Source organism: Vigna unguiculata, chromosome 4 (assembly GCF_037176805.1).
Source record: "Vigna unguiculata cultivar grain cowpea cultivar isolate G323 ecotype 2 chromosome 4, ASM3717680v1, whole genome shotgun sequence".
Classification (NCBI taxonomy): domain Eukaryota; kingdom Viridiplantae; phylum Streptophyta; class Magnoliopsida; order Fabales; family Fabaceae; genus Vigna; species Vigna unguiculata.
In genome coordinates this window covers 10997705-11024678 of record NC_140795.1, presented here as the reverse complement: position 1 = coordinate 11024678, position 26974 = coordinate 10997705, and the positions used below count along the sequence as shown (strand labels likewise).

Here is a 26974-nt window from a genome sequence, read left to right as displayed (position 1 = left end):
AGAATGATACAAAAAAAATAAACTATGTACAATGACTCAATCTTTTCAATAATGCATAACCTAACCTCCAGTAATACACAATGACATTAATCACTGTACGTTTTGCAACACATTTACAATACCTGAATTGCTCCACGAGACTCCTCAAGCTCTGCACAAGCATATCGCAGCATTTCTGAATCTGTTAAAAAATGAAATGACAAGGCATTTTCATGCATAATTAAGAGTCACAGTACCAAAAAGAAACATATAAGCCTTAATTTTCCCACAGATCAGATAAGTTAACACAAGTGTTCAAAATCAAAGAATATCTATCTGGAAAAAAGAAATCCGAATCTCATTGGTAATCATGGAATTCCATACTGTATGTTGAAATGAAAGAGAGACACAGGTTGAATCCCATGTGTTAAATACACGGGTAATGTATTTATAATAAACAATATATAGAAAATATGGGCTAAGCCCATTTAATGATTATTACAAATGGCCTTAAATCTAACATCTAATAATATTTAACACTCCCCTCAAGCTAATGCATATATATTGTATATACAAAGTTAGCTACAAATATAATCAATTCTAGATCCTCGTACAAAGTAAAAATATCTGCTAATTAATCATTTGAATAACAAATTCAGTCTTGTTGTCTTTGATATAATCTTTTCTCAAATTAATGGAAATCAATCTCAATGGGTTTGATGCTTTCCTGAAAAACAAGATTAGACCTAATATAAAAAACAATATGATTGTCACATTTAAGTTTTATTTGAGTGACATCTCCAAAATTGTAATTCCTTAAGTAATTATGTAAGGCCATAGTTCTATATTCTTCTTCTGCACTAGATATTGCAACAACATTTTGTTTCTTACTATTCCAAGAGATCAAGTTAGCACCAATGAACACACAATATCAAGAAGAGAATCTTTTATCAAAAGGAAATCTTGCTCAATCAACATTAAATAACAGACAACTTTAGTATTGTTATTGTGATAGCAAGCATTCTCCAAGAGACCAGTTAATGTATTTCAATATACAAATGACTATGTTAGAATATACTCAATTGTTATAGATTTATGAGAAATCAACTGTTACATAATCTCATAAATTAGCATGATTGATTTCTAATTATTAGGTGTCTTTATTGTAATTGATTCTATTCAATAGTATAAATAGCATTAGACACACAATACATTCATAATTCATAATATATACAATTCTATATGGTATCAATAGTTTAAGGTTTCCATCTTGAATTTCTTTTTAATTTTTTTTTTCAGGTCAACAGTACCCACAGCTATTGTGTGCCCCTTTGCTCTCTCACCGATCTTTTTCCTTCGGTGCCCACTGCGATCAGAACTGTCTTCTTCTGGCAACCACCACCCTTCGTTATTCGTTTCGTCAGACACTACACGCACGGTCTCTTTCCGGCACGTTGGTCTCACGCACCTATCTCCACTTGCGTTTAGCTCATTATTCCAGCACGGCCCACTTGCTGACGCGCCCTCTGTTTTCTTCCTCACACCCAGGCACCCCCTTTTTAGCCAATTTCAGGTTCTTTTCCTATGGCTTCCGAAAGCTCACACTTAACTCTTGGTGGATATCGTGGTAAACGCCCTCGTTGCAATTTTTATCAACGGTATGGCCATACTGAGGCAGAATGTCGTCCAAAGGCAATTCTCCAAAACCATCTAATGAAGTTTCAATTTCAGTTGATGCCGATAATGAGTTTCTCCAATACAAGGCAGCCCCCGCAGCCTATACAGCATGTCGTCGTTGTTGCTCAATTTGCTAATCTTGTAGCATGTATTTCTAAGTCCTCCTTTGGACCTTGGATTCTTGACTTAGGTGCCTCTGATCATATGTCTAGTAACAAGTCCTTTTTCTCTCAACTAACTTATTTCGATTCTTTAGCCTCTGTTACCATGGTAAATGGCTCACAAATAAGAGTTCATGGCATTGGTCATACATGCCCTTCTTCTAATCTTACCCCAGATTATGTGCTTTATATACTCGGTTGTCCTTTTAATTTAATCTCCATAAGCAAGCTCACTCGCACCCAAAACTACTCTATTCTTTTTCCTAATAATTTTGTTCTTGTTCAAGATCGACGTACCAGACAGACAATTGGAGCAGAACATGAGTCTCGAGGATTATACTATCTATCACAATCGGTTGCTTGTATCTCCACTGCGTTTCAAGCTCTTAAGCATCAATGCTTAGGTCATCGTAATCCTACCAAAATGTGTCTCACGCTTCCTAGTCTTTCTCACAGTTCGTCTTTTCAATGCGAGTCTTGTCAGTTTGGAAAACACACTCATCATACCTATGGTACTCGAGTTAATAAAAGTGCTTTGTCACCTTTTGCCTTAGTTCACTATATTTGGGGTCCTAGTCGTGTCTGTTCTACATTGGGTTTTTATTACTTTGTTACTTTCATTGATGATTTCTCCCGATGTACTTGGTTATTCTTGATGAAAAATTGTTCTAATGTTTTTTCTATATTCCAAGGTTTCTGGACTTAAATTCAAAATCAATTTGGTATATCTAATAAAATTTTACGCATTGACAATGCTCATGAATATATGTCTTCCCAATTTTAGTCTTTCCTTAGTACACAGGGTATCCTCCATCAAAAATCTTGCTCTCACACACCACAACAAAATGGCGTCGCCGAAAGAAAGAATCGACACATGGTTGAAACTTTCGGTACCCTTCACCACCATATTCCTCTTCGATTCTGGGGAGATGCCATTCTAACAGCATGTTATTTGATCAACCACATGCCTTCCTCCATCCTTAATAATCAGGTTCCTCACACTCTCTTATATCCAACCCAAGATCTTTACTTCATTCTTCTTAGTGTCTTTGGTTGCACATGCTTTGTCCATGACCTTACTTCAGGTAAAGATAAACTTTCCGTCAAATCTCTCAAATGTATTTTCCTTGGTTACTCACGCCTTCAAAAGGGATATCGTTGTTTTTCTCATGAACTCCAATGATATATAGTTTCTGCTGATGTCACGTTTTTTTAGACTACCCCTAACTACACTTCCACTATGTTGGATGTCAATCTTATAGTAGAACCTTCAGAAGTCTCGCTTGTTTCGGCTCAGGTAATTGCTTCTCCTCAACGTCCTTTGCTTCAATACAACAGACAGGTTCAAACTCCAATTGTGACTCACTTTACTAATCCTCAAGCATCACCTGCTCCAAATGTCTCTCCGCCCATGCCTCTTGCACTTGAACTCCCTATTACGATGCGAAAAGATATTTGTTCCTATCGTAATCCTAACCCTCTCTATCCTTTTACCATTAATTATGATAGTTTGTCTCCATCCTATTTCTCCTTTGTTTCTTCTTGGATTTTGTGTCTATTCCTAAGACTACCTATTCCTAAGACTACAAGTGAAGCCATGGCTGACCCTGACTGGCGTCAGGCAATGGTAGAGGAGATGGCAGCCTTACATTCTAATGGCACTTGGGAACTTGTTTCTTTACCTCCTAACAAACAAATTGTTGGTTGTCATTGGGTTTATACAGTGAAAATTGGACCTGATAGTCATATTGATCGGCTAAAAGCTCGCTTGGTCGCCAAAGGATATACACAGATTTTTTGTCTAGATTATGGGGACACCTTTTCTCCTATGGCCAAAATAACTTTTGTTCGTCTCTTTCTGGCTATGGTTGTTATTCATCATTGGCCGCTTCAACAGCTAGATATTAAAAATGCATTTTTACATGGTGATATTGCAAAAAGAAACAGAGGCTATGTATCAAGCACAACAAACCCTTGAAATAGCATAAACTAATTTGGATAAGGCTGAAGGCAAGAGACAAACAATTGAGGCAAATCTAGCTCTGAGACGAGCTAGAAGACGAGAAGAGGCTATCAATGTTATTTCATAACAAGTTGAAATTGATGTGTCCCAATATCCGAAAACAATAAAAAGAAAAAAGAAACAGTATAAAGAAAAAAGTAAGTAGAAAAGCTTATTAGATACCACAATCAATTGTATCTAATAAGTTATAACTATACCTTACCTACTATTGGATTTCAACCAATGACTCCCGCCGTATAAAAGCAATACTCTAACCACTGAGTTAAGTAATTTATGACTTCTCCAACACCCATCTATCAAATTAATGGATTATAAATGTAAAATTATTGATAAACAATACCAACACCCATTGACTGCAAGTGTTGCAAGTGCCAACGACTATGAGGGCGGCTAGCAACAACCACTGTGAGCGCGATTTTACATTAAAATCAACCAAGTACATCTCAAATAATCATCAATAAAAGTGACAAAATATTGAAAGCCTAAATTTGAGATAACACAACATGGTCCCCAAATGTCATAATAAACTAATACAAAAGGAGACGAAGTACGTTGTGAGACACTTCCAGGGAAGGAACTACAACTGTGTTTTTCTAATTGACACGACTCACAAGAAAAACCTAATAATTTAGACAACCTACTAAATCTTTGCAAGGCTAGACCCATTTCATGATTAATCCAAATGGCATTACATATAACAATATCTAATATCTAACACTATAGATGACAAATTTCTTTATCATAATTGTATCAAGGCTTACAATTACTATTTTCCAACGAAAGAAAAATCAAGAATGTCGTGAACACAAAATATAATATTCATTCATGTACATCAAAAAATTCAGCATAGCTAGTGAAAGAAAACAGTACAAACCAGGGAGAGCCTTCAAAGCCCTTTGAAATACTTTGATTGCAGCATCTATGGAACCACTTGTTGCATGCCATGTAGCATAGTCATACCATATGTCAGGATAATGGTACATATACATCAAACACTAGATAATAAAATAGCAATTTAGTTAGATATTTCATACACAATGGAACAAATAAACGCAACAAGATATTCCACATTAGCTTCTCCAAAATCTTATATTTAACTCATTCATATCTTAATTTTAAGCATGGAAAAAGTAGTTTCATTTTTCCTTAACATTTTCTATGAAAAAGTTTAGTAAAATAGCCCTGGTTGAACTTACTACATATCAATTTACTAAAATAGGCCTTATACAATTCAACTATATTTTACTAAGAGACCCCCTTGAAACTCAATGGGAATATTTTTCAGAAGAAAAATTCTTCACATTGAGTTTTCCATAAAGAAGAACAAAACATGTCGAAGAAAGAGACTTAGTTAAAACATCTACCTAGCTCACACTAATAAAGATACATATTGTTAGATATATTGTTAGATATCTTAGATATCTCATCTTTATCTTGTATCTTCAGTTTCTTTGTTTTTATTCTTTATTCTGTGTATTGGGCTTAGCCCATGTCTCCTTTATTACCCTATGTGTATTTTTACAAAAGAGGGAGATTAATCTCAAACCTATTTCACTATATTAATAAAGATACATATCAAAGCCTAGATGGGAAAAAGAAAGTCCACCAACTAATAAATATAGACATTAAAGCCCATTTGGGAAGTTAATCTACCTAACTCGCACTAGGCTGAACATTGGGTTTGTTGTGAGCTTGGCTAGTTGTTATGCATCTAATCCAATTGAGGCCCACATGAAAAGATAACATGTACGAAAGGCATCACCCCATGATGTACAAGTAGAATGAAAGGCATCAACTAAGTATCTATTATTTCTATTTGCTTTACCATTTTGCTGAGGTGTATGAGAACAACTGAACTAGTGTAAAGGAACTTGTGTAGGTAAAACAATTCCTCCAAGAACTTAAATTTTGTAACATCCAACAAATGATGTATTGGGATAATCGAGCAACTTACCACATTGCTTCCAATCATGTATTGCATGAGAAGACTAAACACAGAATTGACCATCATTTTCAACAAAAGTTATGACTCAAGCAAATTTGTCCAAAGTTTGTCCGATCCAATGATCAACTTGTTGATGTTAACAAGATCTTGAGACAACCTTCGATTGATTTTATTCATTCGAGGTTTGGCACCTTCGATCTTTATGTTCATATTAAGGGGGATTGTTAAAAGAGGTTCAAAATAGGCTTATTAAGAAGTTGCTTTTAATTGTACTTATATCTACCTAAGGTCCTAGAGGTGTCTTTACTTGTTTACTACTCTTTTCTCACTTTCATTGTATCTCAGAGTAATAAACAATTTCAATATAAATACAAGAACATAAGAGAGACTTTGTACAAGCTCTCTAAAATATATTTTCTCTTGTTATTTTTATCAAGTAAAACAAACTATGTGTTTCTCCACATTAATGATAAAATATAAATATTAAAGGGATAAGGAATTAGAAACCAATAAATATATTTCCTAATACCTGCTCATAAGTAAATATAATTCGTTTGTTGGAGGAGGCAGTATCTATTCTCTGTGGATTTCCTCTAAAATAAAATAATGATTAAGTTAGATACAAAATACAAACAAAACATCATAACATATAATAGGATAAGGATATGAAGACATAATGACCGAAAGCACTAGATCCATGCTACCATCATTTCAAAATGATGAGTATGGCCAAAGATGACAACCACCTAGAAGCTTATAACATTTAAATCCTATATGGAGTCTAGAGAATGGTTTTACATCTTTTATTTTATAACAAGTGCATTTAAAACTTTTGAACATGACAATAGAACACAAACATGCACTTAACATACAAGACCATGCTACAAGCCCCACTTAACAAGCTAAGCTTTATCATCTTAGGCATGACATCAGAGCCTTTCCTGGTCTTTGGCATAATATTTGTCTAAACACAAGTACATCATGAGCATTATAGTTAAAATAGATATTTAACTCGTAAAATAGTAAGATCCCATGATATTATACACTAACATCACCAGGATTGTCAAACAAATTCGTAAAATCATGAGAAATCAATGTCTTTTCTAAATTATTCATTGCACTACATGTTCACCTTCTTGGGTGAATGAACTCTATTTAAATAACACCTAAACCTAATCAAAAGCTAATGCCATTAAAAACTCGCCTTGTTATGTGTTGCCAACCACAACACCAGGTAACAATGTTTCCAATCTAGGTTATTTATGTGCGATGTTAGTGAAGTGTCCAGGTTATTGGTCATTATTGTTGTTGGAAAATAGGTATATTTTTCAAAATATAATTGGAAAAAAGAAGAAACTGGCGCTTAACAAATACAATTGGAAAAAAGAAACAAACTTGCAATTGGTTGCAACGGCACTGGCAGGATGAGCCAATGTCAAGATGAGGCAACGGCAGCAGTAGTGCCAGGAAAAGCATCAATGGCGACAATTGGAAACAGAGAACAATATAGTAGCACGAGCGACAGTGAGCAGCGTCAAGCAGCAACATCAATGCAAACGACAATGGGACTGAAGAAGGAGAGACTCGTGGGTATTAGGGTATTAGGGTATTAGTTTAAAATATAATGTTTTTATTGGGCTAGTTATGGCCCAATTTTTAACAAAGTTATCATTTAGGCTTTTAACCCAACAGAAGACAGAAGACAGAAAAGAGAGAACAAATCTCCCATGCCCTACAACTAGGACCTTTTTCCTACACTATTGCCCTTGCACAGCAAGGTTTTCTTTTCCTGCACTGCTGCCTCTGCAAACTAGGGTTTTCTTCTCCTACACCGCACCTTCCTTTTCGGATGCGAGTTGTGCCTCTACTTTTTCTGCCATCTCTGTTTCGCACCAACTAACTATGATGAAAAAGTGACCCCATGGACTACTATATTTGGCAATATAGTTGAAGCCTTTTGAAGTGACAATGCTAAAAAATATTCTTTTCCGTTGAGCTTTCTTTCTTCTTATCCACATTGGGTATTTTACATCAATCCACTTGTCCTCAACCACCACAATATATTGGCATTGCAAAGAGAAAGAATAGACATCTTATGCAAATTGTACGCACTCTAGTCTTGAATGCAAATGCTTTTGTACATCATTAGGGAGAGAGTTGTCATTGCTTGTTCTTTAACAAAAGCAGATTGCTGCAAAAGAAACCCTAAACCCTAGATAAATCCAATACTTTGCTTAAATTGCTTCATCAGTTTGATCAAATATCAAGTAGCAAAGGTCTAATAAAAATTTATCAGTGAAAATGTTCATGTAATACTATCCAATTACTGGAAAAGAAAAAAAGAAAAACATATGCTACTTACTTTTCAAAAGATAAAAGCCTCTTCCATGCAATCCACTGCATTTCTTCCTGTCAGAAGTAACTAAGAATTAAAACTAATCATGATTTTAAACACGTAACAAGCACAAAATCATGTATGTAGCTTCACTTAACACTTTGTTTTAGGATAGCCAGTTCATGGCAGATCATAAGACTTTCTAACCAAGTGGGTCTAGATCTAATTCTTAAAAACCCTGTTCTTTGAAATAAAATTGAATTTCAGCACAAGACAGGCCTATTCATTGTCAATGATTGAAACTCAAAGGGCTCACTTATGTGAGAGTGCATGTTAGAGATATAAAAATGTAAAGCCACCACTGAACCTCTGCATAACAGAAAAAGCTGTTAATATAGTTTGCATTTTGGATAAAAGTTTTTATTATATATAGCATAAAGATTTTGAAAAAAATTTATCAACTTATCAATAACAACAACCCTTATAATAGAAGGAGAAGAAAAAGAAAATGAATTCAACTTCTCTAGAATTAAAACCAACTTATGCTCCTCAATGTATACCAATGTTAGATGACAACACCTATGAAAAAATTGAGGTGCACAAGATAAATTTGCAGCTACCTCCTTTGCTCAATTTACTTTCTTCAATTATAAGTTTATTTTAATTGGTAAGTTTATCAAAATTAACTATGTCTACATGAAAAAACAAAACAAAGAAAAATTTACAAAATTCATTTGGTAATGTCACATGAGATATAATTAAAGTATAAACTAGGGATGTCAACAGGGCAGGTAGGGTACGGGTACCCGTACCCTACCCGCTAGATAAATATTTGCCCCGTACCCGTACCCATATCCGTCGGGTATCCGTTATGCGGGTACCCGTCTATTTTTTTCATACCCGTGGATATCCACGGGTACCCACGGGTATTTACAAAATTATTTAAAAAATAAATATTTAATCATAAATTCAAATAAAATAAAATAAAATACATCACTGTCATAAATTTTAAATAAATTTTAAACTAACTCAAGTCCAAATAATTATAAAAATAAATATAAAATGACGTTCAACATGATGAAAATTCTTTAATTAGTGTTTTGATCAACAAGTCATTGATTCCTGAAAAATAATCAAATAATAAACCTCAACTGTCACGTGCCAAATATTCTTATTTTGATTCCATCATTTGACAACAAGCATACCATAAACGTCACTATCTATATATGGTTTGATGTATATGCCCAATTTCAAAGAAGGAGAAGAGAAAAATGTTAAGGGATGTACTTGAAAGAAGACAACGTACCAATACTTGAAGTTGGAAGAATAAAGACAGAAGACAAGATGTGCAACTTATAAAAAATTAGGACAAAATGTTTTTTACTAATATATATATATATATATATATAAGGGTATTTTTGTGAATTAAAGTTTAGCGGGTACGGGTATCCACGGATACAGATACTATGATACCCGTACCCGTCCCGTTAACATGCAGGTATCAAAAATACCCGTACCCACGGGTAGCGGGTATCCATTTTTAATATCCATTTCTTATCCATTGCGGGTTTTTTCCGCGGATATCCACGGGTACGGATATTTTTGACATCCCTAGTATAAACCCCTATATAGAAATATAATGTCATCACAAATGGATGATGTGGAAGAAGATAAGAGTGTTCATCTCATTAACACCAAGCATAGAGCTTAATCTGTGTAACCAGCAGCTTCCACAAAAATTAATATCAAAATTTACATCAAGTTGTGCTTTCACACACAACCAACTACTGCAAACGAGGACCATGAAACCAACATCAGCATAAATAAAATATAAAAGAAACATCAAGTTGCAACCTTACCAAACTGACTTGTAAAGTGTGATTGCACCCCACTTACATATTAAAATCTGACCTTATTCCTAGTTGATCTAAGATCTCCAACACACCCCCTCATACCGAGGAATGAACATCTCGAGTGTGAGTTTAGATATTTGTGGGTGGTTTAACAGGAGCCCGATCACACCCCTCACACCAAGAAATGGATATCTCAAGCATGGAACTAGATATTTGTAGATCGTCTAGTAGGAGCCGATAATGGTGGCATAATAGTACCAAAACATTTGACTAGGATAAGCTCTGAATGGTTTTGATACCATTTTAGTAAATGGGTTTATGAGTATCTCAATCTCATCAAACCGGCTACTAAGGTGAAGATTGCATTATATATTATTATCAAACTTTATTCCTAGTCAACGTGTGATCTCCAACCCTTTCACAACCCAAATTACAATTTTTAGAGATCCATAGTTGCATGTTTAAATAGGAGAAATTATCCTGTAACAATTATAGCTGATAAGAAAAAAAAAAAAAAAAAGTTACCTTGTAGGATCCACTTGGTGGTACAGCAAGCATATTCCAATCAATTTCATCAACATACTTCTTCCTCTCCCGATAAACTGCCCTAGCACTATTATATTTGGGTTGATATTCAGATATTAGTCCTTTAGCCTGCAGAACACCTTTATCATCAAATTGCATGCAACCAATGTAGAAAAGCTACAAACTAATGAATACAAATTAATAGAGTAAGCATTTTACCATAATCAATATCTTACCAACTGACGACTAACAGAATTTTCAAAGTTTTCATAGTCCTTCCAAAGTTGTTCAATGTGATGAGTTGGAGTAACAATAGCCTTCTGATAGACTTTCCTCACAGTAGTCATCCGGTGTGACTCTTCTTGACCATTTATAGCCTGAAAGAGATCACGGAATTTGACCCCAAATTATGTAACATAATACCTAATTATACTCCAAGAATTGCAGAAAACGAAAGGTTAACAAAACAAACCGGCAATGATTTTAGAAAGGCTATGTACTCCATCCACACAGGACCAGATGCTATGTCTGCTCCTGTTATCACATCATTAAGTGTCAAGGTACATATATATATATATATATATATATATATATATATATATATATATATATATATATATATATATATATATATATATATATATATATATATGTATGTATATATATATTATATATATATATATATATATGTATGTATATAACGTATAGATACATTTATTTATACATAAATATAACAAACATTCTTCCCTTTCCCTCCTAATTTCCAAATAACATCAAAAGAAAATAATGAATTTCAGCATTAATAGTGAGTTTCAGTAAAAAAAAAAAAAAAGTGGTAGAAGGCTTTCAAACATAAAATATAAGTGAAATATAAATCAGAAGCTAAAGCATTAACTAGGACGCAATTATTTATAAAAGAAAATTGATGGCTTCAACTAGACTAAAGAATTTAAAATTACTAGTGAATAGATCTACTAAATGGTTAATTACACAAGAAATTTGCAATTATAGTATGCTTATTAAGAAAAATTATACAATTACCAATAATTTTTAAAATTCAAAATTTATGCAATTCCCCAATAGCCCCATGCCTAAATCAGACCAGTTCAACTTCAATCAATCTCTTAAGATTCCTATTTTCTTTTACTTTGAACTCTGCAATAAATAGGATTTCAAACATGCACCCAATCAGTAAAAAGACAAAAACCACTAACATATTTATCAATAAATTATACATTCAAAAACAGCAACAAAGCCTTATCCAATAAGATGAAATATATAACTTGGTTTTCTCGTTGCAATAGGCTCTGACTTGAACCAATCAACTCCTATATTCAAGTCCCCATTCTAAAAAACAAGATAACCTTTTATGTACTATTCTTCACATGTAGTCATGTGTCTTCATTTTGAGAGTTCATGGCACATGTCATTTGAGTTAATATATCAAATCAATATTTTTTACCCTTTAATTATCTATTCAATCAAGAAAGATTTGTAGTTTTCTTAATACTCAAACTTCTTTAAGTCAACATTAAAATGAATTATTTGCAAAAAAAAAAGAAAAAAATAATATTTCCCCAGTAAAACAAAATTTCACCAAATATTTTCAAAATTTATATTCCCAGAGTTTCTTGTATTAAATATGTATGCAATCTACTGATAGTTTCCAGTTATCACAAAAGAATATGTCATCGATCCAAGGTACATAAATGGCTTCATATGTAAAACTCCTCATCACACAAAGCCCCTAGGGCTTGAATTGCAGACAATAAACAGCCCAACCCTACGTTGAAATCCACATACAAAATGAATGGAGGTAACAAGTATCAAATTCTAGACCACACGACCATTGAAGCCTGATACAATTTCAAACAACAACTCTTTGACCTTGAAGCATGGGTACTGCATGAACTAACCCTATTGTTTGCCGATATCCAAGTTTTATTTAGAAGAATAGGAGCAGCAAGGATTGACTCTTGATATTTGGTAATAAAACTCTAATATCAAGTTAGAAACCAATTACCTAACAGCTTAAAATATTGGACGAAGACAGAAAAATGGTTTTATATAAAACAAGTTCCACCAAAAAGCATGTTTCCAGTAATACAACTAAAAGAGATACATTTTTGTATTTGTGTCTCCTAATATCTTGTCTTTTCTCTACCCATCCAATGGACCAATTTTAATGTCCACTTCTCTACCAACTAGGGCCCTCTAATCAATGTTATTTTCACCAAAGTCTCTACTGGATGCTCCTCACATGACCAAATCATCATGCATGAGTTTCCCCATCTCCTAAATAGCTGATGTTTCAATCCAACAAAACAACAAAGATAATTCGAACAGGACAAAGGAAAACAACTTACCAACACAGTTAAGCATAAAATCAAAAGCTTTTCTGGTCTCTTCCTGACCCTCCATGCCCTTCTTGTCATTGACCTTTCTAATGAAACGAATGTAGCACCTCCTGTATACCAGAGGATAGATTGAAACAAAAACATCATTTGCATGTACCACAAGACCAGCAAAATAAGCAGGCTGTTTCATCCATGTTCACAAAAAAAAAAAAAAAAAAAAGAACAATCTTATACAAATTTAACACCAAACATAATATAGGATAGAGAAGATGGGACACATTCAGAAGAGCAGCTAGTCACTGTCTCTAAGGCAGTTAGTTTTTTGCAAAGTGGTTAAGTCAGTAACACATGTTGTTAAGTCAGTTACTCAACTAACTACTGCTGTCACTATGACAATGTACTGATCCAATAAATACTTCAGTGTAACGTCTGATCTTTAAGAAATAAAATCAGATTACTTTTCTTCCTGAAAACTCACTCTTACTTTGAACAATTTCTAACAGTTACATGTAAAATGTCCAATATTTTAAAGAGGATGCCCTTGCAAGAATATCTATGAATAACAACAAGACAGGTCCCCTCAAGTAAGCAAACCAATAAACCTTACAAGATAGCCAACTGAAAATAAGTTTACAAATATTAGTTGATCGAACAGAAATGCAGCTATACATATGCAGTAATTTTGTATCCTGTACTCTTCCCAAAACCTCTCTATCCCCAACCCGCAGCTGAAAATTATCCAAAAGAGACAGTAAAAAAAAGTACATCACCCAATGCCATAAACAAGATTAAGCAAACAATCTACCATAGAGGAATCTGAAGACAATGCAACAAACACCGACTAAAAATCTGTTTTGTAGCATCATCATTATTTGTAGCCATATATGCCTCCACATATTGCCTCCAAAACTTGGCCTGAGCACAAACAACCATCAACAAAAATCAGCCCATAGCAGAAGAAGCGACATAATTTAAATCACAAAACACAACCAAAACCATAAATTGCTTCCAATAATAACCACCGAAGCTATTAACAAGAACACTTACAGCAGTTGGAAACAATAGCAGAAGCTGCTCGTATATGGGCGTGGCCTCCGCAACAGGCAAATGCTGAACAGCACAGAAACAATATGAATTAGCTAAAGGGTATGCGAAAAATATGAACTCGGGAATTGGATCCGAACCTGAGCCTCGTTTGCCAAGATTTCCGCGGTTTCAATGTTGTACTTGTCTCCGCCACTGCTTTTATCCTAAAAAAATAAAATTAAAAAAAAGGTCAAATTTTTATGCTCATCAACAACGTAGAAGGAAAGAATGAAGGTGTACCATGTCGGGGGTTAGAAAGAAAAGAAGCCAGGGACAGTCACGCTTTCATGTTGCCCAGTTTGAAAAGAGTAGAAAAGGGGAAGAAGAAGGAAGCGGGTATTTTGCTTTTTGGAGAATACAAGGACTAATTGGAAATATTTAGATGGGGATCGAGGAGAATTTTGCCTTATTTGTTTTTTGAGGTTTAATTAACAGCTAGGTCATTCAAACAATCAAATTAATTTAAGAAGTTACATAAAACTTAGTAATAAAAGAATAACTCTAATATTTTTCCTGCTATTAGTTAGTTCGTAATTATATTTTAAATTGTTATACTTTTAATCTTAAAACTATTATTATATTATTATATTGATATAATAATCATACACTGTTATCCACTTCTCTATATTATGAGATGAAGATATAGAAAATTTATTTTATTGTTACCCACTTTTATTATTAGGAAAAGATATAGGAAATTTATTTTATGGTTATTATATTGATTGGTGTCTCAAAAGTTTATTTTTTTAAAGATTAGTTATTATGATGAATGAATACGACAAGTATATCATCGCGATTCGTCTTATTTTAAAAAATATAGCATATGTTTTTATACGGCAAGTATTTTATATTTAAAAAATATATATTATATTATTATAATTTATTTTGAATCATACCATAAATAAAAAATTTATTAATAAATATTATCTAAATTGAATATGTTAAATTTATTAAATTCAATATATGAATTAAGAAGACAAACTATAGTTTTAAATAATTTAACAAATAAAAATTGTAAATCATTATTTATTGTTTATTGTCTAGAAATAGAAATAGTGTCAATTTCATCTCCTCTTTGAGTATCATGTGTAAATAAGGCAACTTCTATATTTGGTTCATCAAAAGATAATGTTGTCACTCTAAGATTTTCAACATCATCAAAGCCATCTTATGTATCTCCACTAATGTCCCACATCTTATTGTTCCCTTGGTTGTACTCTTCATTCTTCCTAGTCAAAAGTCGCAAATTAGTATGCACATAAACCAAGTCTTCTACTCTTTTAGGATCCAACTTATTTCTTTTTAATGAGTGAATAAATGAATATGTACTCAAATTTCTTTCACAAAAGATGATGAGTAAGGTTGCACAAGAAGTTTCAATGCTAGCTTTTGAAGGAGACGGGCAAAAGAACCATGCATCACCCACTAAGATTTAGGATCTAATATCCACATATCTTCAATTGTGTCAAAAGAAGAAAAGCTTTTTGATTTTGATGAGAAATCAACATATTCAAGTGCAACCTTTTGTATATCCAACTAGTTGTGAAAAATTTTTAGACATTTTTTCCTCTCCATAGAAATCTCTTCATTCTCATGTGGAAGGATCCTATTTGAAATTTCTTGAAGCCATTCTTCACTATAATACCTATAAATACAAATTGAGAAAGAAATATATTATAAAAATTAGTAACTTTCCAACTATTTATGTATAAATTATTAAAAAAATATATCGATAAGATACATTTACCTAAGATTCAGAGAATGAGCCATGCAATGGAGAGGAGTGCAACTTTTAGTCCACCTTGCTATTAGTATATTGTAAACAACTTCATAAAATCTTGATGTATCATTTACTTCTTTTTCTTCTTGCCTATATATAACTGTCTTCACCTTTTCTATCATGGTATCCCACCTCTCATAAACCAAATGAAGAGTGGGACTATCTTTATCACAAGCTCTAAGCATGTTATATATAGGTTGAGTGAAAGCCAAAATATACGTAATTTTGTCCCACTATACATCATTCAAAACAAATTTTTTCACAGCTTGGGCTTTGCCCATATCATTCGCTTTATAAGAGCTCCATTCTTCGCTAATGACCATTGATTGCAATAAAGGTTTCAAAAATTTAAACCTTTTCATCATCACTATAGCAGATGCAAAGCGTGTATCCACAATAGAAAGTAACTGCAAATGTGAGAAAGGATTGAAAATTGCCAATCTCATGAAGTGATTCATGATCAAATTCTTAATAAAAGAAACATCATCGATATGTTTTATAATCCAACTACACTCACCATAAACAACATCATTCCCTTCAACATTATTTAATGCACATATGTTCTTCAAGGCAAGATTTAATGTATGCACAACACAAGGTGTCCAAAAAAAATTAGGAAAGAAACCTTCAATGATCATTCTAGTAGTTTTGCATAAAGAAGCATTATTTTTTATAATTTGCACAACATTTTCTTCCTATACTTCTTTAATAACATCAACCATCTTGTTAGCTATGTACTACTTATTCTTTATTTCATTAGAAGCATCAATCACTTTAAAAAAAAAAAATAGGAGCCCCCTCACTCGTGACCATAAAATTAATTAAAGGTCTCCTTTGGGAATCAGTCCATCCATCGGAGACTATACTAACCCCTTTTTGTTCCGAGCTGATTTAATTGGGTTGAGTAACCTCTCAACTGTGCTCTCTTTTATTGTAATAAGGTTGTCCCTAATGCATTGTATCTAGGAGGAACAAAACCACTAATATTATGATTTGCAACAAATAAATATGAATTGACATAATATGGGTTTCTTGCAAGGTTAAAAGGCAATTCAGAAGAATAAAACATTCTAGCTATGCGAGCATTGAGATTTTCTCTATCCTCCATGTTGAATGCCCTCTCTAAGGGACCATTATTTCTTCTTTTTAATGAACTATTTTCATGTCTATCTTTAGTGGGCAAGGGAACATGCTTAGGTTTTACTCTATTTTCTGCCAATTCAACAACCGATTTCAATTCAACCAAATATTCTTCATTAACCTTTGAGCACACAGTAATTCCAAACCCATCAATTTTCAATAAATGAGCTTTTACTCTAAAATAAGAACTTTTAAAAGTTTTTTGACAAAAATTGCAAGTCCATCTCTTTTTCCCGCCTAGGCTCCTTTGTCCAATAAAGTGACATATGCCCATAAAGGTGCATAATCAACTTGTTGAACATCTTTTGAAATAAAATACTTGAAATTTTCGAGTTAGAACTAGAAGAATTTGGTAATGAAGTTGACATTTTTTCCACTCGCCTAACCATAAATGAAATATTACATTTGCTTTAGAAGTAAATAAAATCAACACAAACCAAACAATAGTGGAAAAAAAAATCTTTAAAAGAAGAAATAATACTTTAGAAAAAAAATACATTAGAAAGTCGATCAAAGAAGTTATAAAATGCAATCCATCAAATACCTCCAAAATAACTAGAATATAATAACTGAATGTAACTGCAATTAACTTTCCTTTGCATTCCTTTAAAGACAAATCACATATATAAATATATAAATTTTTATTATTCATGGTTTGTTGTTATTATTAATTTGCCTATTATCTAAAAAAAATAAGAAAATATAAACTTAAAACAAAATATTTATACATTTTGATTTTAAAATTTTCACTTATTTTTAAATTATATGAGTAACGAATTTTTTTTTAACTATTCACTACAAAAAAATGGACATTTGTGACAGTTAAAATTACAAATTTTAGCGGTTAAAAACCGTCACAAATGAAATTTCTACCGGTTTAAAAAACCATCAAAATTACGCATGTCAAAAACAGATTTTGACAAGCAAAATCTAATCGCTGGTATTGTTGTCAAAAATGAAAAAGAAATTAGTAGCGGTCAAAAACCACTACAAAATTTACTTTTATTTTTTGATATTTTATCATATTTTGACGGTTAAAAACTGCCACAAAATATATCAGATTTTGACAGTTAAAAACCGCCACAAAATATATATCACATTTTTTACAATTAAAAACCGTTACAAATCAGATAACATAGAAACTTCCACATTTTTTGCTCAAGCTGTAACGTCCTAGTTGGAAATTACTTATTAAAATAAACAATGTAAGACCCAATATTTTCTGCCCTTATGTTTAAGAGCTGCCTCAGATCTAATTGGACCTGAGGGCTGGCCTATGAGGAGCCAAAGACCCTAAACCAGCCTAACACTCTCACTCTCATCTCACTTTCAGAAAACATCAGACCTCAAACCCCATCGTTCTCAACAGAAGCTCTGCTAGGGTTTGATCCTTAGCCTTCGTCAACGTTGCTCAAGCTCTTTCGACTCCACGTAAGTTGCTCCTTAGCTCATACTAGATCTCTCCTAGTCTTATTTTCGTGTTTACTCTGAGGCTTATCTCAATGCCCTTGTTCTGTTCCATTATGCTATGTTTCCAGCTCACTAAGTAGTTCCTGGAGCTATGATGCTCACTGTTTATGTATACGAGTCATTTGGATAGCTCTTTCCAGGTAAGCGAAGTTAGGGCTTTGTGTTTTAAACGATTTTTGGCCTATTCTTGGTTCTGTTTGGTGTTGTATGGGCTATATGTTACTATGAACATGTGAAGTGCTTGTGTTTGTTGTTTGGTGTGAAAATGTGACTGCTGCAGGTGAGAACAGGGGCGAGAACTGATGGTCTCGCCTAAGCGAGACTGGTAGAGGCTCGCCCAAGCCTTCTGCGCGAGTTGTCGCTCAGGCAGGCCATCCTTGTTTTGAGTGAGAGAATGCCTCGTTCAGGCGAGGAGATCTTGCCTAAGCGAGTTAGTGCGAATGGCCACAGTTCCAGATTGTCGAGCTCTCGCCTAGGCGAAGGGAGCTCGCTTGAGTGAGACCCTTATGCTTGAGCGAGGGGCTGTGCGGGGTGGGTTTGCTTCTTGTTTTCTTTGTTTTTGGATATTAATCATATGTTTGGACTGATTATGCCGTTTAAAGTATGAATTGAGTGACCTTGGGTGAATATGATGAATTATGGTTTGTGGCTTATGAGTTTAACAGGAATTGAATATGATGAGTTGGGTATGAATTTGATATGAGATATGGAATGGTTCATGGGTGAGCAAATGATGAATTTTGGGTATGATCTTGGCATGTGATTTCAATGAAATGGTTGGTATCAAAATGGCATGGTATTGGTATGAGGTGAAATTCTATATTCATGGATTGGGAAGAATGAGATGGTGTGGATTCAACATGGGATACAAATGAGGATGGATGGTAAAGTTCGGCATGAGATATTTATATGTGCATGTTAAATATTATTTGTTTGATTATGATTGGTCCATGGTCAGTGCGTAATTCCTTGAAATCTCTAGGTGGGGTTTTAGGGTCGTGCTTTAGTGGTCGGGACGTAATTCCATGGCCCCTATTAGTGGGTGTCTATGGCGGTGCCCCATCTATATAACTTGGTAAGGATTCAAGGTAAGGATCGCATCCTAACACTCTAAGGAGTCAGTTAGTCTCACTTAGAGCGGACTGACTCGTGTGGTGAGAGTAGCAGGAGGCCTGAAACTCATTAAGGGCTAACCTTGTGTGTGAGGAATTTGATTCATTGTAACACTTGTAACACATAGCTCGGGGGTGAGCAAAGGTATCCACCACAAGTGCAAGCATCCGCTAAATCCGACCAAGTTATATGTATCTGGATGAGTCGAGTTGAGTCTTAGTGTATTATTTTGGAAGATCATAACATGCTTGGGTGATGTATATATAATTGACCGTGAAAGTATATATGATTGCATGATAAAACCACTTTTGGCTCTAGCTTACCCTTCTGTTTTTGTTGTGTGTTCTACTGTGTGGTACTCTCTTTTGCGATGATCATCAACTTATTGATGTGAGCAGATGCGAGGAACACCCATGTTCAACAGGGAGGTGATGGTTCCGTTGCTTAGCCTTTGGATTGACTTCTGCCTTTGGGCTCTTCATTTAGGGCTAAGGCCCATGTATTATTTTCTCCGGGAATTTGTTTAAGTCATTATCACTCTCTTACTTTACTTATAACCTGGCATCGTGGTGTGCCTCTTTTATTTGTCCTTTAAGCAATTGGGATGTTTGTAGGAGTGACGTTATACTTTTTTATCCTCGCTTCTTATATTATACTGTGTGACATATCCTTTATTTAGCTTTATTAAATAAATGGGGTGTTACAAACAAAATAAATTTTAATAAAACAACCACATTTATTATTCACCAATTTCCCAAAACACGGGAAATATTTAAAACCATAAGTTCAACGCGCCAAAACAATTAATGTATTTCGCGGGAAAACAGTATTACAAATATAATTATCCATAAAATTATTACAATAAAACCATAGTCCAACAAAGTAAACCAGTGAAAATTCCCAAGAGGTCCCCACTCCGTCTCTATGTATTAGCCTGCTCACCTGCATCAACATCTGCTCCCATGTAACAAGTTACATGATCATCGCTAAGCACACACAGATAGGGTGAGCTCATTTCAATAAAACCAAACCAATATAATGTTAAATATAACATTTCAACATTAAAACCCGGGTTAGCATTCTTCTCCCTTTTTTCCTTACTTCTCCATTTCCAGAACTTACATTAGACGTCTATCATTTCTATACCCTTTAGGTGAGATCAATGATCGATCTTTGCTGTACGAGTGTCTACTTGCCCCTCCGACTACAGGCCACCACCTGATAGTCCATACGTGGGAATAACTTTGCCACAACATCTCACCGTGACACCAAGTGGAGCTCCCCAAAACAAACATAAGTTTGTTTGTAGCTGTTCCAAACTACCAAAACTCTATCAAAATGCACTGAAGAGGGCAATCACCCGAACCTCGCCGTACGAGCCACAACTCGCACACTCCACTGGACTTCCTAAACCACCAAGCTACAACCTAGAGTGGTCATGTGTTACCCCAATACAAGATACACTCGTAACTGGGCCCCCAGCCAAAGCCTCGCATCATGAACATCACCTAAAGCTGTGTAGAACCCTTCCTCGCGCACCATCACTGGACCAAACCCGCCTGGCGCGCATCTCACGCTACTAGGCGAAATCTAGGTCCAGACCGCTTGGCGGGCATCACACACCGCCAGGAACCACGCGCCTGCAGAATCCTCACTACATCGTCTCCGCCTGGCGGACTCCACCCTGCCGCTCGGCGCCTCGTTGCCCGTCACCGCTTGGCGCACCCCTCTCGCGTCGCCAGGTGCCAGCCTCGTTCTAGGCCTTCTGCTGCTCCATTATGCCTGGCGGAACCTTTACTGCCGTCAGGCGCCTCGCGCATACAGGGCCCACTACCACTATTTTAACTTGATATCGCCTAGCGGCTCGACCTCGCCACCAGGCACCACACAAGTAGCGCAGTTGCTACTAATCTTAGCACATTAAACAGGTCCTAAGGGACCTTAAATCACACAACACATTAAATTATTGCACACTTATGCACTCCAGATATAGTTCTATAACTAGATTACTATCCACGCAATAAATCAAGCAAACCATAATTTTCAAGGTAGCTCATACACTTTCAATAATCCAACTAGGGAATCATGCAACATAAACCACCTCCAAGTATCTATCCCAATCAACCAAGCATATTTACAATAACCAAATTGCACATTTTTCTTCCCATTCATCATTTTACTATTTGACCAATCCATAATCATCCAATTAACATTATATAGTGTCCTAACTACTAATCCCCACATAATTACAGTCCTTATCATGTTTCTACATACAACCCTATCTAGTTTAATGCATATCTACCCATTATCACATACTCGTACACAACTCATTTCATACCTTTTAACACCTATAGTTCATTATCTCACCCGTCAAGTTTTATTCTTACCCATATGATTATTTACACAATTTTACAACCCATAGGTTCAATTAATTTCACCCAAGAACTCAAACGTGAGACAAATCAGTATTTCTCCTGCATTTGCGATGTCGCCTGACGGTGATCTCGGTACCGCCAGGCGGTGCTCAATAATTTTGGGTCCTGCCCATATTTCCCTGCACTCGACGTGACCCCAATTATTCCCAAACACAACATACAACATCATACTTATATAATTTCAATTGCACCCATCGTATACAGTTCATAATTTGATCAAATTGGCATTATTTCCATCACATAATTAAATTCATAAACTGCAGAATCAATGTTTATCCATCACCACCCCACATGAATCCTAAACCTCAAAATTTCAAGCAATTCATATCGTGATTATTTTAATATAATTGCAATTATCTATACACCATAAAAGTACGATTAAACATTCCTCCAGACATCATCCAGACAACCCAATTCAACACAAAACATCAAATAGTAGCGAACTGGGGAAATCCAGTTCACATCGCTAGGCGGACCATCAGGAAACCTAGAATTTTGGGTTGTGCAACAAGTGTCGCCTGGCGGGTCTAATACGACTGCCAGGTGGTTTCTGGAAAATTCCAAAAACCCAGATGCAATGCAGATGACAACGAGCAGTATCATTCTCAAATACTTAGCACATCAATAAGAACTCCCCTAACCTAGTTTTCCTTCGCTTAAAACTTTGAAAATTGACAAGTTCTCCTTTGATCACCAAGACCCTCCTTGATTCTTCTCAATTCAGCCCCAAAGCTCCCCTCAACACTCTCAATCCTCACAAACACTAGATTTTTCGTTCTCCCTTCTGCAACCACAACAATAGCCTACCAAAACCCTATCTCTTACCTCAAAACCCTCTCTCTTACCTCTAAATGGCCTATCAATAATTGGGTCTTAATGTGGGATTAATGGAGTAAAACGAAAAAGCATTAATCCATGTTAATTACCATTCATTAATTGTCTCATGATGGCATTAATCCATGTTAATTACCATTCATTAATTGTCTCATGATGGCTTTCCAGCCCTCTTTGGCTGCTAGGGTTTCATCTACCCTTTCACATTCAAGCCAAAACTAAGTTTAACAAAAATAAAGTTTGATTTAGGTTCACCAAGGTTTGAACCCACAACCATGCCCATTACCAAGCACATGTACAACCATCAAGCCAATTTATGTTTCATGCTAACTAATACCATTCAAGCATTATATCATGAGAAACGTGATTAATTATATCATTAAAACAATAATAATTAAATAACACATAAATGACATACATAGGACTTGAACCCAAGTCCTCTCACATAATTAAGTACTCTCAACCACTTGAGCTAGTACTTTTTCACGTTACAAAGAATAACATTTAATGCCATAAAGGCTTCTCCTACCTCGTACCCACATTTATTAAATAATTATTTATTTAATTATTTAATTTTAGTGGGTCTTACACAAGCTCTGCGATTGTTATGTCCAAAGCTTTCTTTTTCAACTGAAGGGAGCACTAAAAGATACACAAACAATAACAATAGGTGAATTATGGTAGAAGGTACCATTCTTCTTTATTATGTACTAGTTCATTGTTTACTGGCTTAAGTTTAACAGTAGTTAAACCATGATTCAATAAGAAGCATTTAGGCTTATATCTTAAGTAATAAAATGATATAAACTATAAAAAGTTCATTGTATATTAAATTAATGACTAAATTGTATGTTTTATTAGATAAAATGATAATACTAGTTCAAACTATTTTCTACATGGGTGTTGGACTAGTTAGACCAATCAAACAAAGTTATTTGTTTAAGAAACATAGTTTTTGTAAGAGACAAAAAAACAAGAACAAACAACACAATTTTAGACTAACTTTCTTGTCAAGGAAGCTTCCAAGGCCTTGATCTTTGAGCTTCTTTTTTGCCCAAAATGTGCAGCAGAATCTTACAAGTCCAAATAGTACCAACATGAGAGCAGACTCAAAGAAAAACTTAAAACTAAGCTTAATTCCAAAAATGATGGCACATTCTCTTAATTTACAAAGTTGCACATTACCTGTGTATATGCTGACAAGCTTGGTTCTTTCTTGAGAGCAACTTGATGCAAAAATTGTTATCACCTTTTACTGAAAGAAATATGAAGTTTTACTTTGTTACACACTAAACTAAAAACAAGATGTTGTAGTTTTGCATTTTTAGAAACACTCAACAAAAACACTCTTTGTGTAACAACTTAAAAAAGTTGATACTATGGCCCTATTTATATGCAAAAAGAGAACCTACTTGTTCTATTAATTTCCTTGATGTGTTGTCTTCCAGATATATTAGAAAAGCTCATGTTTTACATTAAATCAACATTTAAGGATTCATGTCTGATTTTTCCAAAATTCAACTAGGGCAACAATCCTCAGTTTTTCACATACAAAAGCAGTGTTGAGAAAACGACAACAACATTCAGCTTTGTATGCTGTTTTTTTTATTTTTAATGAACATTGAGAAAAGAAATTGATTTTCTTTTTTTATGAAAATCAATGTTGTGGTTTGTTACTATCACTCCAACATTTACTTTTGAAAAAAAATTGTGTGGCACTCCAACATTTTACAGAACGTTTTGATTCCCCCATAAATATATAAAAAGAAATGAATAGATTGTGATTTGAAACAAGAATAAAGGTCTAAAAATACAAAGATATAGTAATCATGGTTTATCACCTTTCAAATGGATACATCCACCTATATTACACTAGCCCACCAAGCCATGCTTCATATGGCAAATGAACAGGGAGATGCTCCATTGAATCAAAGAACCTAGGAGGGAATATTCTTTCCAATTTGCAAAGAATAATTGGAATATTTTCCTCTAACATTTTCAATGAATGCTCCTTTAGTGTCGTTGAGCTCAAGTCTTTGAAAAAATGACTAATTTCTATTAGAGGATTTAACACGTGCATTGGCAATGAGCTGAACGCAACAAGGAGTAATGTCTCCATGAAGACATGGCAATCATGACTTTTCATACCGTGAATACTACCCTTTTCGATATTAGCACATCTTGCCAAGTTTGAAGAATAACCATATGGCATTTTTAGTTCCTTGATCCAACGACAAACTATTTTAGATTCATCTTTTGTGAAGGTGTAATTTGCTTTTGGTTTGAGCAACCACCTGTTAGATTGTGGCTTCAATTGCAAGTCTTTTCGACCATAATATAAAGATAAACCTTTTCTTGCCTTGTCATTATCTTTGGTCTTGTCAAAGAAATTTTTTTCTATATGCATGACATTGAGATTATGTCTTAGCAAGTTATCTTTCCAGTATGGAAGATCCCAAAATATGCTTCTTTTGATCCAATTATGCCAATTTCCATACCCATCTATCCTTGTCACACCATTTTCAGTCACTTTTGGATAATCTTTTACTCTTCTCCAAACTTGTGATGGGGTCAACCTAGGAGGTGGCCTATCCGTTTCAACTTCCCCTTTGCGAAATGCCTTTTTGTTTCTCCTAAATGGATGGTCAGTGGCCAAGAACCTTCGATGGCAGTCAAACCAACAACTTTTCCGACCATAATTCAATGTGAATGTCTTAGTGTGCTCCATGCAATGCAGATAAGCTAATCTACCATGTGTGCTCCAACCAAATAACATTACATATGCAGGGAAGTCATTAATAGTCCACATCAAAGCCGCCCTCATAAGGAAATTTTGCTTCTTTGAAACATCATACGTCCAAATACCATTCCACAACTTATTCAAATCATCAATCAAAGGCTCCAAATAAACATCTATGGATGCCTTTGGATTAGATGGACTTGGTATTAGACATGTTAAAAACATGAAAGGCTTTGTCATACACATCTCAGGTGGAAGATTGTATGGAGTAACAATCACAGGCCAACAAGAATATGGTGAAGACGACGCCTAGATGTATGGATTAAATCCATCCGAACATAAACCAAGTCGAACGTTACGAGGATCACTCGTGAAGGATTCATGCTTTCGATCGAAGTGTTTCCAGGCTTCACCGTCATATGGATGACGTAACATTCCTTGAGTTTTGTTCTCATAATGCCATGTCATGTGTTGTGCTGTTTCCATTGAAGCAAACATTCTTTATAATATTGGAATTATAGGCAATTAGAACATAGACTTCAATGGAATTGTTTTTTTTGCCTTCTTCCTGCATGGATTGTGTGATATCGAGCTTGTCCACAAAATTTACATTCAAGCAAGGATGCATCATTTTTGCCATTATCGTTGTCATAAAAAAGCATACACCCATTAACACAACAATCAATCTTCTTAGACTCTAATCCCAACTTTGAAACTAATCTCTTGGCTTCATAATAATTCTTTGGCAAATAATTATTCAGTGGTGTTAGATCTAAATTGATTTTTGCTATATTGTCTATGCTTGGTTGGGAATGTTCCAATTAGATTTGCAAGCCAAAAGTCTAATGCATATTGGCAGTTTCGACTCTGTTACCCCTTCAAATACAGGTTGATTTGCCTCTGCCAACAAATTGTAAAACCTCTGAGTGGCTTCATTTGGAGACTCTTCTAAACGACTATTGTCTTGTTGTTCAAATGAAGCATGTCAATTAAGAGCATCATTCACCATTTCTTGCATATACATAAATTGATCCATCTCAAAGGTGTGTGCAACAATACTTGAAATATGAATGCAATTTTCTTATGTAGTGAAATCAACGGAGGGCATTTCTTCACCATGAAATGGCCATATCTTGTAATTTGGCATGAATCCTTTTTGGTATAGATGAACTTTAACCACCTTGTCTTTTAAAATTTTAGTGCATTGGCACTTTCAAAATTTTTGGTTCCTCCTCTCGTCAGTCTTCATGCAGTCATGGTGTTGATTATGAACAAAGAATGAAGGAAATGATCACTATGCATGTGAGAGAAGAACTTATGCGCCAATTTGAGCATTATGACATTCGTTCCCTAGTGGATCCTCTGCCAGAACTAGACCCATTTGTGCCTTCCACGGGTAAATTTGTTTTCTATAAGTTATGAATTGAATAAATGATATTTAATAAAGTAATTGAATAACATTAGTAAATCGTTGACTCTAACAAGTAGAAGCAGAAAGGGGAGTTGTTCAGCTCCACCTGG

General features: G+C 34.7%; 1 protein-coding gene and 2 pseudogenes across 8 annotated transcripts in view; all 3 read right to left on the bottom strand.

The window, feature by feature from the left end:
• The window catches only part of CSTF77 (Tetratricopeptide repeat (TPR)-like superfamily protein), a 50898-nt gene extending 36535 nt beyond the window's left edge, over positions 1–14363 (bottom strand). For 7 of the 8 annotated variants that reach the window (XM_085672159.1, XM_085672160.1, XM_028068643.2 and 4 more), the window contains exons 1-12: positions 14182–14363; positions 14040–14105; positions 13903–13965; positions 13661–13770; positions 12865–12965; positions 10971–11032; positions 10735–10875; positions 10499–10627; positions 8148–8194; positions 6315–6378; positions 4715–4835; positions 123–181 (exon numbers count right to left, since the gene is read on the bottom strand). In XM_085672159.1, the coding sequence (XP_085528285.1) occupies positions 123–181; positions 4715–4835; positions 6315–6378; positions 8148–8194; positions 10499–10627; positions 10735–10875; positions 10971–11032; positions 12865–12965; positions 13661–13770; positions 13903–13965; positions 14040–14105; positions 14182–14184 (966 nt within the window). In that variant the 5' untranslated portion in view covers positions 14185–14363. The remainder of the gene's footprint in view (positions 1–122; positions 182–4714; positions 4836–6314; positions 6379–8147; positions 8195–10498; positions 10628–10734; positions 10876–10970; positions 11033–12864; positions 12966–13660; positions 13771–13902; positions 13966–14039; positions 14106–14181) is intronic. The other variant, XM_028068640.2, reaches the window with a different exon arrangement.
• A 1321-nt stretch (positions 14364–15684) lies between these two features.
• Positions 15685–17229, bottom strand: LOC146886786 (uncharacterized; annotated as a pseudogene).
• Positions 17230–24580: 7351 nt separating this feature from the next.
• Positions 24581–26600, bottom strand: LOC146886785 (uncharacterized; annotated as a pseudogene).
• Positions 26601–26974: the final 374 nt, after the last annotated feature.